Source organism: Arctopsyche grandis, chromosome 6 (genome assembly GCF_051622035.1).
Source record: "Arctopsyche grandis isolate Sample6627 chromosome 6, ASM5162203v2, whole genome shotgun sequence".
NCBI classification, from domain to species: domain Eukaryota; kingdom Metazoa; phylum Arthropoda; class Insecta; order Trichoptera; family Hydropsychidae; genus Arctopsyche; species Arctopsyche grandis.
The window spans coordinates 15472592-15493010 of record NC_135360.1 but is presented as its reverse complement, the minus strand read 5'-3'; the positions used below and the strand labels follow the sequence as shown (position 1 = coordinate 15493010).

Below are 20419 nucleotides of genomic sequence, written 5' to 3'. Positions count from 1 at the left end.
TTAAACCCCCGCACCCCTCAGTTAGTGAAGACAAGATCTCCGACCAAAATAACACGTCTGGGCCTATCTAGCGTATTATACATCAATGCTGTTACCACTTAAAGTAAAATCAATAGTTCATGTATGAACAAACCGGTATGTTCATGAACGAACCGGAGTGAATCCTTAGAGCGAACATATATAAAATAAGCATATTGTATTATACATAGTACATCAGCTGTAAGGTGACACTTAGGTAAAACTTACGTGCTGTCCTTTACACCCCATTTCGACCAATAGCATATCGCGCGTACAATGTTCTACTATCTGCACGAAATTATATTGGTCGAGAGGTGGTGTACGATATAGCAAGTACGTTTTTCCTAGTACATACATTTGTATGATTTTTTTTGGAAATATTCGTTTAAGGTATATTTTGATAAATCCTATATTATATTTAAACACAATTGATAAATTGAGTAAGAAGTTAAATTGTTTGATTAAATGGACTATATAAATGTATAAATAATTTTAACATTCAAAATATAGAAACTTTATACTATTTATTATATTAGTATCTTATGTATCATATATATGTACATAATAAGCAGAAGTACTCACAATGACATATGTATGTATGTATGTATGTATGTACATAAGTATACAATTCATTAAATTTTACGATATTTATATTTTTGTTAATCCTGCATATCAATACAAACACATTTACATATATTACATTAAAGCAGAATCATAAACTTGATCACTTAAGATTTGAACTGCAATTTAATGAAAAATTAAATGTCTGAAAGAAACGAAGATCATTGCTTTTTCTAATAATATTGATAGCATATACCGTTAATGACGTACATTATCAAAAGCGATAACGTTAAGGTTACGTGAATTTCTCAATATTATCGATATTAATCTTATCTCCGAAATAAAAACAATTATTAAGAAATAATGTTATACGTCACATGTACATATACATACATAGACTAAGGTTATGGAAGTGCAATACAAACTGATCATGTGTTTTTGTTTTCCGATAGTAGTCGATTTCCGATGTGTTTAGATTTACGATATAGTTGAAATTTCCCGGAAAATTTATATCATATAATATTGTAGTTAGGATTAAGCAATACGAAGTTACGAAATACGTCATTGAGGTTATGTCCATGTTAAATGCCATACCTACTGTAAAATCAGTTTTCTGCAAGATTGTTGCTAAATCAGTTAATTGAAAATGACACATCGGCAATCGTGAATATGATAATTAAATATATGTACAAGAATGCATCTTACTATTAGTTTTATGAGTTCACTCACCTATTGGAATAATTCGATGTACGACGGTCGGCCGGTCACATGTCAAAGTCGAGACATTTTCCGATGTGGTTATATTCGATTGTTGTGACAATTCGATAGACAAAACATTTCAAAAAATTGACACTGACAACACAGTTGAACACTAGTTTTATTTGTACTGAATGGAGTATGAAACTCTGTGGCGTCTTTGCCAAAACAAATTATACAATATCGATCGGCCGACTGCACGCTATTTATCAATATGTATGTATGTACATATGTAATACGTATATTCAAACCAAAAACCGGATGTTTAATATTAAATACCGTCCGGATTGAAAACAATTCGAAAAGTTATAATTCTGATTTTATAAACAAATAAATAAGATAAAGAATATTTGTCACGGTTTTTTTTATTCAAAGTATTTATTTTTATTTCATTTGTTTTCATCGATGTTTATTCCTCAGTTTCTTTTCGGCTTACGTTAAAGGAATTTAAAATAACGGAAGGATACATATACATACAGAGAAATTTTATACACATGTACATATGTATGTAATCCTAATAATTATGCATGATAATAAATTAAATAAATTATTAATGAAAATATTTTTGATTTTAACTGGGCCATTACTAAAAATATTTAAAAACTCGAAATAAAAAGAAAATAAAACAATTGAAAGACAGTGGATACAAATTTAAAATCCGAAATGAATTTCAACCATTTCTTACTACATTTTAAGGTTTATTGCAAATAAATTACATTTCTCTGGTCTATTCATACTATCCAACATTCGCGGCTACAGTACAGTACAGCAGCTCACGTAAACGACATTTTCTATTCGCAACTATACAGCAACGCACGTTTCGGCACGTTCCAACAAGTTTTGGCCGAGTGCAAGGCAAAATCGGCATTACATAGCGCGACGCGCAATAGTGCTTGCGTCGTATCTTCGAGTCAATATTATCACAATACGACGTTTCCGACAATATTCATATGTGTATGCGCAATTTCGTTAATACGCGTGTACTCGCTACTATGTATATACTATATATATTCGACATGTACTGCTGAATAGTATGAATAGATTTTGCCGGCTACTGCTGTTACGTCTAAGCCACGTTAGATATGAATGTGTCCATATAAAATATACCGAAGAATACTCTTCGCACAGCTGGTTACATACAGTCGCCGGTACGTTATGCTAGTATGAATAGACTCTCCATAGCAAAAATTTTCTTTCTTACTTTGGCCAGGCCAGGAAGAATGTGGAGTCTGGAAAGGCTGGCAGTCACTGGAAAGCTAAACAGAAGGCGAGCAAGAGGACGGATTCCCAATAGATGGTCAGACCATACCAAAGAACTAACGTGATCGTTCCTTAATACCAGGTTGACATGATGCGAGCAGCTTAGACCAAGTAGCCTGGATGAGTAACTCGAACGTTACTCGAAACGTAGCAACAGGTGATCCAACCATTTGGACGTCCAAGTGACTAGTCCAAGTTATTTGGTCCAGCTAATCGCATTGCGTCAACCTGGTATAACGCTGCCTTCAACTTGGCACAGAATCGGGAGGAGTGGAGGAAAATCATCCATTAAATTTCAAACGACATCAATGACTACGGCGCTCAGCATTGAACAAACGAGGAAGAAGAATATGAATAGACCTTAAATCGGACATCCCACATTATTTAGCTAACATGTATGTATGTACATCAATGCACTTCATTTGAAAAGTAATTAAAAAAAATTAACATCAATTATCCCATTAATCCATGTTTCTTACTACTATAGATGAAGTCAGCAATTTAATATCTCCCTTAAAATAAAATTTTAAAACAAAAAAGATTTTACCAATCATTTTTAAAAAAGATCTCTAACAAAAAGCCCATTTCTTAAGAATTTTATTACTTAACATACGCATATGTGCATAACCTTATCTCCAATATCATTTTAAACAGTATAATTTTGATCAACTTCAATAACAAATCGATTGTCTCTTGAAATAACCTCATTTTAACGGTCGCATTACTGCCGAGCGAAGGTTACGGTTTCGCACACGTGCACTTTTAGAGACGATATCTTCAATGATGAAGTTTGAGCAATGACTCGTTGATATTTTTACAAGTAAAAGGTTGAATCTGCCATCTGCAGGACTCGACTACAAAAGCCGATGATCTGACCCAAATATTCATCGATATGCACGCAAATGTATACCTACATATGTACATATATCGTTAAAAACGATGTGTTAGACGAAATATAGTCACTGTAAACTCTCAAAAGTCTAGATAGCCTTGATCTGCTTAGGTAGAAATTGTGGAAAATTCTGAAAATTAGATCGATGCCCACATACGATGTTTATATACGGAAAAATAAGGATATACCCAATAAATATTTATGATAATACCCAAATTATAAACAAAACCACAACTGTTAACAGGTACCTAGTAGGTATACACTTGTGGTTAAGAAAACGTGCTATTTTCGTTGTTATGTTGCGTCACTATGATAAAAAAAATAGCATGTTTTTCGTTCAATTATAAATATTTTCAAACGAATTTCCCACAAACATGTATACACATACATAAATACAAGGCTTTATTTGCGTCAAACGAGATGCGCAAAAGGAATCATTCCTAAGAACGAATCATACATATGTGACGTTCTTAGGAATGATAATCCCGTTGTTTACGTGCTTTGCGTTCGTCCCGTCGTTTTCGTAAAATTGTTTGATTTGTCCCGTTTTGTAAGTCCATTGATGCACAGCAGATTTTGTTATTTTTTCGATATTCCTTTTATTTCCATATTTTTCTTTGTTTTCCTAATCCTTATTTTTCCAAAAAACAAATATTATCATTTGTATATTCACACATTTACATACAATATATTCATTTTAAAGCCATAATTAAATATTTTGTTACATGATTCATTTTACGTCTCTGAAAAAAAATCGCTTTGTTCTATACCTACTATATTATTTTTATTTCTTTATCTTGTTGCATTTTATTATTTTAAAGAAATGTACACTCTGGTAAAAATTATACTATAAAGAAATGAAAATTTTCAGATGCGCATTAATTTTTGCAATAAAAGAAACCGAGAATATCTTTTTACGAAATTTGTAGATATTTTATTTATTTGTCAACTTTACACTTTTCAGAAAAACATCAGCATGTGGCGCATTAGCATCAGTCTTACATGATTTTATTTTACTTGTTTCTATTTGCCTTGTACACAAGAGTTGAATATTCTGAAAAAAATTAAAATTCCTTGACAATATTGAATGAAAAATTATATTTTTTGTTATATATGTACGTATATAGCGGTGAGTGGGGATTTTTTTGCTGAGCGTTCCGTTTTGTGTCTTGGGAAATATCGTCACCCTAATGATAAGCTTTTGTGTATGTACGTACCATAAATACTATTCTACATATGTACATACATTATTAATATGATATTTTTTAAACACAAAACTCATTTCCTTTCCATAAAAAGATAAACCTAAAAAATTCTACACTCTATTATGTATACATATGTGCTGTGCACATAACTAGATGTAAATATATAAAAACACATTCAAAATTCCGCCAACTCTAGGATAAACAGGTTGTTGATAGAACCACGCATATACACAGCTTCAAAATGCCAATTAACGACATGAAATAATTTCATGGATAATTGAAAAATACCTACGCAATGAGTTTGAACATGGAGCCCCTTCGTTTTGACATATATGAGCATTTCGCACTGAATCGTCTCTCAATTTGTACGAGAAGATTGACGTATCTACTCACTGCCAGTGCAGACCTATTAAACGCAATTGCAAAAAGTAAACGACAAAAATTCGCAAATGCAGTAAAACTGGAAATCAAACGAGTACATAAATGAACGCGATGAATATACACGTTAAAAAGTAGCTCGGACGAGACGAGCATTAAAACGAATCGCATCCTTGCAATTCCTCTTCGACAGATGGCTTGGACGTAAAACTACTCGCGCAATGAGCTTGATAATAATAAATTCGAGGTGTCGTTTGCAAATTGACTACATTTCTGCAATAATCGACCAGTTGGCAATTTGCGGCGCGCACTTTTGATGCATCGCATCGCATCGCAAGTCCATATTGCAACAAGTTGTGAAATTATCACATCAGAATCTAATGTCCTTATATGTATTTTTAAGCACTATACTTTAAAGATGCATTTGGAAAGTGGTTTGGGTTTCAAACATTACAAGAATGTTTTTTAATACTGTCTGTTAACGATTTTAAGGATTTGTCGTTTCATTCCAGAATTATCTAAATCAGCAGACTAGATTTATCAGCAGACAAGTTTCTGGCTACAAATTGTGTCGAAGCTACATAAATATGTAAATACGAAAGACAATCCAATCATGTTGAACTCTAGCTGTGATAGGGGTGTCTTCATGTCATTGTCAATTCGTACGATCTTATTATTTCGATGTTTCTCCTATATTTCTTCAAATATGAGAATCGTCATTATCGATCACTATCACCGACCCTACCGAAAACACTCCAGAGGGTGAGTTTTGGGAAGGATCGCGATGATATAGACTAAGAGTGCTAGTATTTGCATGTGCAAAACTATATTTAAAAAACACTTTCAGCGTACCACTCTGTGTGTCTACACCTTTGAGAGTTCATGCATCATGCATGACCTCTTAAAGGTGAGGGGGGCGAGAGCGGGGAGGGGAGGGAGGAACCGGGGTAAAGTTCAAGTGCTCGGCCTACTCTAGGGGCCCGTGTCGAAAATCGTACCTGTTAATCGTTACTTTTCTCATTCAATTATTTTAAAAAATAGCAACCAACATATATATGTAGATATTTTTCTAATAGTTCTGACAGATTTTTCGCATATTAAAAATAATAAAAATTTCGCATAATTAATATTTTTTTTTTGAAATCTATTATAGGACCCGGAATTATTTTTCACATGGCTCGGGATTCCTCTATGCATGGCAACTTGAGCTTTCATTCAGTAACAGTTGAATGGTCGTTACCAAGAAAAATTTTAAGCTGTTCTTTCAAATTTTCGTAAATTATATTCTAAAATAGGATCCTTTATCACCGTAGAAAGGTATTATCTCTTGAGAGAGAAAAACACACAGGGAGGCACGCGGTACGTATATTTTTTAGTATTCGTAACTTTCAGCGTTCCCAGTTGAATGTTAATTCGGACGATCTTATTATTTCGACAAATTCCTCATTACAATTCTTCGAATATAGGAATCACCCACTATCGATAACTGTCAAACTTGACAATACAAGGATAAAATATCACCTAAAACACTCCAGGGGGTGATTTTTAGAACAGGGTGTTCCAGGAAAGATTATGCGTGCTAGCGTTTTTTTACATATGCAAAGTATATATCTACAACAAAACAAAAACATCCGCCGCGTGCCTCTCAGTGTGATTTCGCCCTGAATGTGCTACAAAGGGATGATACATATGTATATGAATCATGTGGATCAAAAGCAATCCCACGGTCGAGTTTTTAGAGCAATCGCAATGCTTTCTCTATTATATTGGTACATACATATATACATATGTGTATATGTATTATACGTGGTATATGGATAAATATTAGGAAACACGCGATGCACAATGATGAGCACTTTTTTATATACTTATTTATTTTTATAGTTTTGTACACATTATATAAATATAATTCGAAATTTCGGAGCGTATAAGAGTCGCACTATTGCATAAACATAATCTTGTGACTGGACAGATTCGAATCTATTTTCGTGCGAGAGGGTCACCGCTTGGCCGGAAAAACGTAGCGACATTTCCCGCAGCGGATGTGACGAGGAAAACCATCACAATAATGATGTTTCGTGTGAATTCAATTGGGAATTTTTCTTTCGGGTCAGTCGCGAGAACAAATTACAGAGAAGACTGCGTCGTAAATGTTCATGTTAAATTTATTCAAGAGTGTAAAACTAGCCGCCGCTTATTAAAATCTTGTTCTCTCATTAAAAATAGTGTACATATGTACAGCGTGCCCCGTTTGTCCTTCGTCTACTTGTTCGTATGTTTACAAATCGCACATTTGCTATGTATCAAGGAGTTCGTTGACACGAACAATTTATATAAATTGATCATACTATTTCCAATACATTCGTCATTGAAATGTCTCGATGGATAAAATATTGAACAGTTGGATTGGAATCAACAACTAACAGGCTAATAGAGTTCACTAAAGTAGATATGATATGACAGCGTCAATCACATGTTTGTAGTACGGATGAAATTCGCCTCTTGATACATGAAATATTATTTCGATTGATGGTTGAAACATTGTAGTTTGATGGTGATGTGCTTTTTTGATTGATTAATTATGCAATATCATATAATGAACTGATAGAATCTTTAAAAATGGGATATAAATAAATATCTACATATGTATGAGGGGTCATTTCCAGTAAATATTATAGTGGTGCTCACTTTACACAGATTTTTGATTATTTTGTTCTGCTCTAAACCAATAAAGATTAAAAATTTCAGCCAATTATATTATTATATAGATATTAGATCGTCTAGTCTAAATAACGGTATTTAACACTTGCATATCACATGACCAACTGATAGTAACGATAAATAAAAAATTGTGAATCGCCTTGGACAACAATTTACGATGTTGACTGATCTAGCACTTCGTTCCGATTTATTGTGCAGCTCATGTATCGTTTAATTTTTCGTAAATTTTGTCATTCGACCTACTTATGCACATATTTTCAATTTTACAGAAACAATATTTGGGAAAAATACTGGTTAAACGCGTTTCCCGTTACAAATATTTGCGAACGCATACTTGTTTATAAACTAAAAACAAAGCACTGACCTATCAGTACCGGTTTAACTTTTTGTAATTTTTTTTGTGATTTAAACCGTAAAATAATAATAAACTTTTTACATAGTATCCGATGTTCTAAAGCATGATTACACTAATCATATTTTTTACATGAATAAAAATTCAAATAACAAATATCGTATATACACATTTTATTCAAAGAGAGTATCAATTATATTAATGAAATTTTCATCGCAAGACATTAAGGGCAAAAACCACACACCATGCACGTACTCGTGGCTTCCAGCTGGAAAGGGCTTCCTTCAGTTAATTGTTTAAATTTGTCGAAATACGACTTAATAATGGCATGAAGACAGTTGGCGTCCATCCAGGCATGCCGTGCCGTACGATTCGGACAAAAATGTAGCAGAGAGCTCATATAAACAATATCAATTATATGTATGTTAATAATGTAAACAAGTTAATTGCTAGACTTCTGAACCTTAAAAATATGATTGCAAATAGGGGGAGGTGATGAAATATACATATTACTAACAATTTAGAATAGATAACATATGTATGTGTTTAAAATTATTTTCCGGTTTCACAAGATTTAATAACCACAAGATAGTGAATAGTTACAGATTATCACATTCTCGCACAACCGTCTTATCTACATATGTATGTTGCAGTTGAAGTGTATTTTCCATTTATAATATATTCCGTCTAGCTCAAGTTAGTCGATGCATATGGCGAATTACAATCCAACTGGTCAAAATATATTACAACTGAAAATACAGTTCAACCATAAGTTGGTACCAGGTTAGATGAAGAAATTAGGTTTTCGTGAAAACGTCACTCGACTAGTAAATTGAGTTGGAAAGTCACATTTTTTTGTTTTGAACACATTCTTAGAGTTATCGTAATACAGTAATCATTATCTTTATCCCTAATATGACGATTTTTTTTTTGTTCAGAGACGAGATATGACTTTTCTTATAGATCTATGCCCAATAATAAATACGTGAATACGTATTTGGTAATAAAAAATTTACACTCGCAATTTTACCGATTTAAAATTCAGCACACATCCAATTAACCCTTTTAAACGAAAATAAAAAATAGTGTGGCCAGATCAATATCCCAATAAACATGTTTCAATAGAAAAAAACTCAATATAAAATAGTATTAACAGTGGGAAAAAATCCCAAGTGAAAATACGTACTTTTGACTTTTGATTTGAACTGGACGACTACTTTTGAAAGATGAAAGAGAGATTTGAAAGCTGAAAAGTACTAAAAATAAAAGATAAAATACCTGACTATAGATTCCAATATTCATTTTGAACAGGAAATTGACAGATTTTGAGTCATCGACCGAACAACTCCAAGATATTAAAAAATCGCGCGATTTAAAAACACATATCTCCGAATATCGAGCCAATCAACATTTTTTATTACCAGATTCGTGTTTACTGAGCATACATAGATCTATAAGAAAAGTCATATCTCGTCTCTGAACCATTTTTCGTGTCGAACAGTGATATTAACGCATTGTTGAATTCTAAAGCATTCGTAAAAACATCCGAGCTGTAAAAACTCAACTGTTATATTACAACTGGCGCACATTGTTGAAAGTGTATTTGCGCTTGTAGAGATATAATTTACTTGTTGAATTGTATTCGAATATGAATGACCTAAAATGCCAGTTGGAATATATTACAATTAAAAATACACTTCGACACAAAATCTCATACATACTTATGTAAATATTCACAATCCAAAACAAAACAAGATTGACACGTCATAATCAAAAGGTAATGAGCTTGGAAAATGTCTCGACAAAAACTATAAATTGAAAACAAATTATAAACGTACACATAATAGTGTATATAATCGAAGTTACAAACTACCGGTGGTCAAGGATTATGCAAGGCCAGTTAACCAGTATTTAAATTGCACACGGTGAGTTACGATGACATAATAATATTGTCTAGCAATATATTTTTACACACTCGTCCCATACTATTAATTTTTTGTATTGATCCAAAACGAATAGCATATGTATGTATGTATGTATGTATGGTATGTACATGAGTGTTGTGCTAACTGCTATAGACTTCCGCGATTTTAACGAGCGCATTGTGTCGACGGACCAAAACTGCATCGCAAAGACATGCAATAAGTAAATAATCGCTATGGGGAGGACACTATTATCATGTCGAATATATATGTATGTACATCTGTGACCGACCTTCAACCGTTATTTAATATTCTTGGCGAAACGATTGGGGAAAAAATGGCATTGTCTTCTCGACAAACGGTAGACGACTCAAGGCGACAAAGCCCATCTAAACAAACCGATACAGCCTTACTCGATTGTTTACGTCACGATTTCTCAGAGTTATCGAAAAACGCAGACAGAATCACAAGAATCGGTCAAAGTACATATATTTTCACTGATTTTCCTCGTCGACCAATCGCAAAAACGTATGCAATATAGGTGAAGGTTACGCACGACGACTGCAATAGCAAAATGTTAGATAATCGAGAAAATGATAAAATTTTGGTCGAACGCTAATTAACAATTCATTTCCGATATAAAAAAGCGCGATTTGAGACGTGAATCAAACAATATGACAACATATGCTATAACCACCATAGACATAGAGCAAATATTGCATAATCATCACAAGTGGATCTAATAACTTTTGTATGCTTATTTTAAAAAAAATCAGGAAAACACGATTGGTAATTTATTTTAAGTATGACAGGTTTGACCGTGAGAAAGGAATTGATGATCAATCGGTTCATTTCAACGGCGATTATAAACTTTACGGCACATTTTTGTCGTTAAATTCTGTTCTAATTTATGACTAAACATTATATATGTATTATATAGGCATGCAAATTCATCGAGTTCAAATTCTCAACTCAAGTTCATGTGTAGGATGAAATTAATCTTAATCTTAAAACAATAATCTCATGATTTCGAATTATTTCCTGGGTTTGTGAGCGACATAATATTCAGTTTCAAGGAAAATTGATCTCTGAACATGTATCTTAAAATATAGCAAAATGACGTTGTAAAATATGTATACATTACTGTAATACAAGAGATATATTGTGTTTAAAATACGTCTCTTTTTGTTGTAAAAATTTTAAGAAACGTCTTCGTTAATTAGGCAATGAGTTTTGTACGTGTTTTTCTCTTTTGAGTACAGAGCGTGAAAAATCTTCTGCAGACTTAGCTTACCATAAATTTCTCAAATGACTTAAAATTTCGTTGTCCACAAAGGCAGGCATTGATTTGAATGCATGAAAAATGAAAAACTCTTGAGATCGAAAAAAAACAATCAAGGTCGGAAAATCTATACGGGAAGTGACAAAAATATGACAAAATCGTAGATTTTTTTTCAATTTTTTAAATTAAATATTTTATGAACGAATCGTGATATTATGATAATCGAGTCCCATTTATGCATGTGTGTTTATTGCCCACATTGTTTCGAAATGCGTCAAAAAATTATTAGCACATTACGCACACTCAATTTGTGTATATGTGTATTTGTTGAGCATTTGCAGGGTGTTTGTGAAACATTTGCAAGGCCGGCAATAAAATCGCAACAGTCAAATCCTCGGCCCCGTGGGCACCAGCCCACAAAACTCACTTCCTAACATATTAATCGCCAACTATACATATACATGATATAAATTTAGTGTTGCGGTTTGGGTAAACGAGGTGGGGGAGTTCAGATAGTGGCGCGAAAGTCGACTAGTCAACTCGGGGAGATTTCGCAATGTGGCAACTCGACTAATGAGCGTGAAATAAATTCAAGACTTTTGACAATTTCAACACGCTCATCGGCAACGTTGATTCGATTATATTATTCGAAGAAGGACGTAGACCAGTGCCTCGAGTGGCATTCAAGGATAGCGAGAGGTTCAGTTTGTCGTTAACTTGAAGTTTGTGATTTGCGCTCTGGAAGTCAGTAGCATCGATGCAAATTTTATCAAAGCAAACTCATAACAAATTATGGTAAATAAATTGTTTTATTTGTTTGAATATTTCTGAAGAAAAGTTTCTGAAGTTTAACTGCAGTTTGATATGTTAGGCGAGGCAATTTATTGCCCAGCAGATTGTCTAATTGCTAATCAATCAACTGGGCGATGAATTGCCGTAGACCCTTTTAACAACGAGCAACTAGTCTAGTTAAGCTTTAATTCATAGCACAGTATAATCGATCAGATGATTTGAGCAAAAACCTAGTCCGTAGTTCTACATCACGAAGCATCCGTTTTTGTCGAAGTGATCCTAAAATTGCATGCGACAAAAGATTCTCAGAACGAAGTCAGTATGTCGTTCATGGGATTGATTGCATGTCGAGCGACTTATGACTCGATTAAATTGCCTCAATTGTGTTCTCTTGTCCTATCTTGCTTCTTCCCAATGCCGGTTTGTATACTTACAATTATAAGAATATGGGATGGGAAGTAAAGAGGGGTTGATTGTTATGAATGTGCGTAGTTTATTCGGTGTAAGGCATCAGATGTGTAATAAAATAAATAAAAGAGATGAATTCAGCTTAAAATCGGAAATGTATTCGCAAGAAGACATCCAATCCAATCAGTATATAAAAACGTAGGACGAATTACGTAAAAACGATCACATAGTTAATTAAAAATATCAATTTAACAAATAATAAATCACAAATGGTGAGTTTGAATCCACATGGTAGGCCGCTTATAACACAACCGCCATTTCGGAAACAACGCGAGTCTTGTCTCTCATCATCACACAGCACAACGCCAACGAACCACTTTTGAGATTTCTCGTGAATTTGTACACTAATTACTTTATCTTACATACTAGGAATTCGAACATATTGTCATTGTCGTTTTAATTCATCGTGCAAACAGGAACCATCAAAATAATACTATAATCTATCGACAAGATCACATTGGTTCACGCGAACACCGGACGGGACAAGAAATCCCGCTGCACTCTCCACAGCATCAGGTCGAGGGAGACTCGAGCGTCCTCAAGCGGACAATGTTGAGCTTGTTGGACATCATATTCCAAGTGTTGTTGTACTAAGGCTCGTAACGATCTTCTGTAAGGCAGCCCTCTCGAATCGGGAAAGCTGACGGCTGTGTCTACCACTCGTCCGTGGAGGATTCGAAGAGCACGTAGGTCGTTCTCGAGACCGTGCCCCACTAGTATGGTCTCGGCGTCGATGAGACATAGCAAGTCGTTCTGAACTTCCTTTAACGATTTCGTATTTTTTTGCAAGTGGCGAGCGCTAATGCCCGAAAATCTTGTATTATAGTCGATGATAGGTGAATCAGGCTGGACGTACGTGCTGTACACCCTTCTTCCATCAGCTCCTACTACCTCAAGCTGGGCAACCTGTAAGCCCGCTGCGGTGTAACACATTTCACAATCCAATGCCAAAATTCTTCGTCGTGGTGCTCCTGGAGCTCTGTATCTCGTCCGTACAAAACCATTCAACGGACCATTAATTCCTGCGCACGTGCCTGACCACACGTGAAGCGGAGCTCTTGTACAACCGGCAGAGTTTGCACTACCTCCACAACACGCCCAAGACCAAATAGGCGCCAGAGGGGAGGTAGCCGTCGACATGGTTCTCCTCATACGACCCCAATGATGGCGACATCGCTCTCTCGTCAGATACTCTCCGTTAGCTGAGAGCCAGAAACCTCGAGTGCATCTGGCGCAGCGTCGTTGGACACTCGAACTTAGTTTATCCTCTTCACTGTCTGGATCACTATCGCCTGATCTAGGACTTGAGCTCCCTGATCCTCGCCCGCTGTCATCTTCGCGATACCATCTCTTTCCGCCTACACAACCAGGTACGAATTCCCTCGCGTTCACATCGAATTTTGTTATCGCTGGAGTGAATTCAATTGCGTAAATTAGCGCGCATGTTGGGTGTGAGGCGCTTTCTACTGGATAGCCCAAATTTGCGAGCTGCTCGTCAGTGAGTAAATAGCGGCTAAGTAGATTAGCCAGATCATGTTCCATTAGTCGAAGTTCTGCATATCTGTGTAATGGTCCCGGTGAAGGCATTTGCGGAACGGGTGAATTGGAGGCTTGCATTCTGGGTTCTCTAGCGGAACGAGGTTTTCGACGGCGGCGTGTAGCGCGTCGAGGAACTGTTGGACTTCCAGGTGAACTTCCAGTCGGACTGTCGGTGGGGCTGCGATTCTCCTTGCCACCTTCAGAGCTGCTGCTGCTACTGGTCTCACCCAGGTCTGCTTGAGGTTCGTCTTCAAAGAACAAATTATCACCGTTAGATAACAATATACACAAAACGCACAAAAACCACTGACGCAATATCCAATTGCAAATTTACTCCGGAACAAAAATGATACGAATAAAATAAAATACGCACCAAAATTGAACAGACCCATTGAAGAACCGGAGTTCAAAAATGCACAGATATTGTTTCAGTACAGACAAATTCTTCGACATCCATACAAATATACTACACAAACACCCATACATTTGTTAAACATGTTATTTACAAATAATTAGTATGAGTAAACTAAAAGCAATGTGTTAGTTAAACCAAAATAGCGCACTGTCTAGCAGCTGTCGCGCAAATGCAAATTGGAAAGGGTGTTATGGTACCGAGAGTAAACAAGACGTGGAAGAGGAATATGAAAGCGTACTATCACAACAGTTGGAAAACTTGATTGGATAGGTCCTGAAAAATTTTGTAACACGAGAAAAAACGATTGCGAAAAAAATTAGAAAGCGATTGCGACACGTCGAATCGTTCGCGAATTCGGCTCATAAACAAACATCGGCACGAAAACAAGAGCCCCGTCGTTTTAATTGATTACACGTTGGTGACATGGTACCGATACACTCGGGAGTCTTATTATTACAATGTCATCCGAGGACGAGCCGATAAATTGCAACCTTGCCGATAAATTGCTCACGATCACAAGAGGTGGGGTAAGAAGCCCAAATAGGTACCCATCTACCGGGTAGCAATTAAATGCGAATTTTACCCGAGCAGCAAACGAGCGAGCAGTGCCATCGGAGCGATCAATTACTATGAAACAGGTATTTCCCCGTCTGCTTTCACCCGGTGCGAACACTGTACGTATTGGCGATGCATTTTTGTTGAACTTGATATCGAAGAATTTCATCGATGCATGTCGATCGCTATCGAACTAGTTTAAAATTTCCTTTCTACAGCGTCACGCTGCTATTGCTTGCTTTAGAAAATGCTACAGTTCAACCAATCGAAAGCTCCACAACACTAAAAAGGTAAAACGCCATTAAAACTTCACCAGCTTATCAATGATGAATTATAGAAAGCGTTCACGATACACTGCCTAGTGCATTATTATTGCCAAACACCACGAAGAAAAGAGTTAAGAGTAATAACAAGATGTACCGATACTGCGACGCTTTCAGATACTTTGGACCTAAAATAATCAACCAAATTTATTTAATTAAAGTAAAAAAACGAATCCCAAAAAAAAAACATACCGATTAAATAAATAAAAATCTACATAATCGATTTTTCAATTAAAATTTCAAGTATAATTCAACTAGATACCAATTATTAACTGGTGTTGAGATGGTGCCCTAACTTATGAGTAGTCACCGGACCCAGAAGATGCCGCGTATTGTTCAAAGGTTGTAAATGCATTGTTAAAGGTTTGCTGAACCTTTTTTACAAAGGATTTACAACAATGGAACAATGGATAGCACTGTGACTAGGCTACCTCTACTTATGAGACAACGGCGTTTTTGACGCCTAGCGGTTATGTCGGGGAAGTTACGCTGGGGCACTTTTGTACCGAGCGCTTTTGACTGGATACCGTTGATATAGATGACCTGACAGGTTTGTAAAAAATTGGTCATTATCTCATTTACAATAATATATTTAATTAGAACGAACTTCTAATTTTGATTAATATTCATAGTGCAAACGGTTAATGCGCACGATACATTAATTTAATTCTGATTGCACATATGATAAATTTAAATATATTATACAGATGTATCAAAACTAATTATGCCGTTGAAATGTATCGTTTACTCTTATGTCTCGCTACTTATTATAAAACAAGATATCAATTTCAATACGGAAACTCGATAGTTTCAAATGAATTATCGCTCAACCTTCGTTCAAAAACGACGGCAGTTATATACCTAATGTTAATACGACATATATCATAGTGGAATAACATTATTTACGCAGTCTGAAATTTGTCTGAATACCGGAAAAGTATATTCGAAGTCAACACGCACGTGCAGATGGCGATGGCGCAATCTGTATAGAAATCTTGGCAAATTTGCCTAGCAGCGAACGATCTGAATCGGTCGATAACTTCCACGACCGCGGTTGTTGATGATGATGATGATGACGACGACGAACGATGATGATCACATGACAATTTACATAACTGTCCGTCCGGTCTGAGTTAACTGTACGCTAACGGCTAACTGTACACTGACATCAGTAACCGGACAGGGTCGCCGTAATGCTGTTCTGCATTTCATCGAAGACGAAAGCGCGTTAGATGCCGATGCTAAAGTGTGAAAAGGTAAAAAAGCCATCCGTCAAATGAATTGGCGCTTTCCAAAGCGGCGCGAAAGGAAGTTCACAGCTCATGACTACATTAACCTTTGAGTGGAAAGATAATAAACGACGCAGAAGGAAAGCCAAGTTGCCAACGAACCTATAAAAGACGATGATGTTATCAAAACAAACTTTAAAATCCGTTAATTTGACACATCAACATTGCCAGCGAACGAATGATTCAACTCTGTATGTGATCTTTCCAAAAAAAAAAAAATTAATAATAAAGGAGTTCCAAAAAATCATAACGTGTTCGATGAAAAAGCGCTGACGTTAAAAGGAAATTCCACTTTAGCACACAGTGCAGCATCTCAAAATTCAACACGAATGAAAAGTCGAGAAAGTTTTGGCAACGACTACCATATAGCATTTGCATAAATATTGCAAAACATATTCGTCACGAGCTCGGAGTTGATCCGAAACGACCCAAATACTGCCGGAATCTGAATTCGAACTGCATACTTCTTGCAGGAAGTCGAATTCTTCCGTTAGCGATGACATCGAAGAGTGCTGACCAAATCGTACAAGTAAACAAATACAGCTTTTGCAATCGATTCGGAAAGGAAATAAGAGTGCTGCGTAATGTAAAACAGGAAGGGATAGTGTATCTGGTGTGACTTGGTCAACTGACTCACGGTCGTGACACGGTCACGGTGCTTGCTCATCGTTGCCCCGACTCATTATTTCGGCCAATGGACAGAACACAATGCAAAAGTGGACCAAGAGAGTGCGAAAGGCGAGGCAATCCTGGGCTGCAGTGGCCAAGAGGTCTGCAAGTCACGTGGGCGTTGGAATCCATTGTTATTTATACCCGAGGTAAAATGGAGGTTTTAAGGTTGACAACATGCATCAACACAATGAAATGAGATCATACCAAATATACATACATACATATACAATACCAAAATAATCAATGAATATTCTTATAATATGGACTTCCCATAAATATTATGCACTATTAGTACAGCGTGCAAAGTTAAACCAAACCATCTTATCCAAAACCAAAAAAAAGAGCACAAGTTTTATGTTTACAATTAGATATAAAAAAAAAATGATTAGATAAATTAAACGTTATGACCAATAAAAATTCATACATAACACCTACACCAAATTAGCATATATACACATTATTGAATAAATTAATTGTCAAATAACAAAACATCTGTATAACCGACAACAAACTCCAACTCCAACTCCAACAATCCTCGAGGGGTACAAAACAGCATTGCATGCAAAGCGGGGACATATAGAAGTTATAATAAGTGAAACTGTTCAGTGTAAGTTTTGAATTGAGGACACGACCGACATGCATCTCCCCGCGCTGCACATTTGAATTTACATACTGATTAAATCGACAAGATTAGAGGCAGTCTTATTCAGCAGTAATAAATCTACTGAAGTTGCATTTATAAAGTATGATGATGATGGTGTGTAAATTAGTTGCAATTGTTTAAGTGTAAATGAATCCATTCACAATGGTAAACTTGCTGTATTAAATTGTTATACAATTCACCGACAACAATGTGTGCAATTTGCTAAATACAAAATATGTGCATTGATATGTAATTAAGTTATTACACAACATTACACACACTATTAACTACACATATAACATAATAGAATCTATCAAATTGTAAGGAACCAGTTAGTTACATGGTGAAAAATGGCAATTCACATAAATTAAGGTCAACAATCTGGCCGTTTACAAATTCATGAGACTTTTTTTAGTAAACAAATACAACCCAGCACTGAATTATATGAATATTATAGCATTGAACATAATTAGATTATAATATATACAAGAATATTAACATAAATTTACGCACTGAATGCAATAGAGGACTTCTATTAATGAATATATCGGTTATTATAGTTTTTGGCTAGTTTCCATACCAAAAATATTATATTCAAAAACATGCCAAGTGTTTAATATTTACAAATAATGAATCTTGGCATGTTTTGTGAACGAAGAGTTAGTGAAATTTTCTATTCAAACTTCCGTTTGAACACGTACCTTCAGCACATGTGACCAAATATTTTCCATCGCTGGAGCAGTCCATGCCCAAAATTTTCCCAGTGTGACCCATCAAATTGGTCGCAAGGAAAGGATGATTGAAATTATTTTTAACACTCTTCCAATGAGGAGCCGAGTGTGGCTTTTTCTTACTTTGTTTTGTAACGGGGGGAATAATTGGTGTTTTCTCTTTCACCGTCTCGTTGGACTTATCATCTGTTGACAAATAATTATGTATGCGTTAAAATCTAACTGAGTAACTTAAGATAACTTAATTGATTATGGAGGTGATTCAAGCAATTTTTAACGCTTTGATTGTATATGAGATGTAGCACATGGCAATGATACTAATATTATTTTCTAAACTCGGCAGGAGACTGAAACATGTGCACTATATCTAAGAATATCTACCGTTGAACCATATGAATAATTCTGACACCACAACGCCTGCACATGTTGCATTCAAGTTATACACAGATATCCTTCACAAACAAGATCCAACAGAAACATACTTAATGATTTTACATTCAGAAAACACTCACAATAAGCGAAAATAATCACTTTCAGAACAAACTTATGTTAATTTTTTTTGTTTTCATTCAAGACAACAATAATTTTTACAAAATTTTATGCTAATGACAATAACAAAACATTTTTTAAAACTTTAGTGATGAAGTTTCGAATGGAATATGATAACTTATCAATACATTTTGTATAGCTATCATACTTATAATGAAAGCATGATTGTTTCTATATTACAATGATCAAAATTATGTGCATATATATGTACATAATATGAAGAAATTTATAACAAATTTAATGTTTGATAATATGGATACTTAATATTATACATTTTTACGACGAAAAATTTAGTTAACAATAAAATTCAATCTTCATTTCATACCCCCAATACAACAATCTAAATTGTAATAAATTTATAGGAAATCATGAAGATTCACTTGAGCGATTGTTTTTATTTTAATCTTAAATTGAACCATGTTCACACACGCGGTAATCTTTTCATAACAAACATTCAGACGATAAGAAATTCATACTATAAAATTGACTTGAATGTTTTGATTTGTACGCGACATCGCGTCGTTGAAAGTGAAACCAAACTTTATAATTACATACTTTCAAACAAAAAAAAAAACTTAGTAAACTGAGTATTTTAAAACAGACTATACACTTCTCATAAACATTTCAAATTTTGCGACTTTACAGAACTTAAAATCAGACCGTTCGAATTGTCTCAGACATGCACCAGACACGCAATGTCAATAACCCAATTGACACAACATACTACATCCATGAACCGATCGGTGTGAATGCACCACGACTGCAGGCACAAGAAGCCCGAGGATTTTGCACGCAAACAGAGAGTTTACCGGCCGACCAATTTGTAGGTCAAAAAGCCGTATAACGGCACGAGGCCGTTGCCGCCATTTTCGCTGGTGCAGCTGCAGCTGCGGCTCCATCATCAATCCTAAACAAGCATCGCAACATCTTATTATACACGCCTCAGTGGATTCCCGAACGGCGTGACTCAGTTCGGCGAGCCGATCGCACGTGCCCATTTCCGAACGCAACCGAAAATAGATCATATGGTCCCTGCCGTAACGGCCATTTTCGCTCGGCGAGGCCAAAACAAAAACGATGACAGCGGACGCAATGC

The 20419-nt window shown here is 35.4% G+C and overlaps 1 protein-coding gene across 12 annotated transcripts in view; it reads right to left on the bottom strand.

Annotated features, from left to right (window-relative positions):
• LOC143913420 (transducin beta-like protein 2) overlaps positions 1–20419 on the bottom strand; it is an 85837-nt gene that overhangs the window by 30614 nt on the left and 34804 nt on the right. For 4 of the 12 annotated variants that reach the window (XM_077433176.1, XM_077433181.1, XM_077433182.1 and 1 more), the window contains 2 exons: positions 18745–18960; positions 12686–14394 (listed from right to left, as the gene is read on the bottom strand). The exons of 1 other annotated variant lie outside the window; for it this stretch is intronic. In XM_077433176.1, the coding sequence (XP_077289302.1) occupies positions 13070–14394; positions 18745–18960 (1541 nt within the window). In that variant the 3' untranslated portion in view covers positions 12686–13069. Of the gene's footprint in view, positions 1–12614; positions 14395–18744; positions 18961–20419 lie in introns of those variants that run through there. 7 more of the 12 variants (XM_077433185.1, XM_077433187.1, XM_077433186.1 and 4 more) reach the window with 5 other exon arrangements.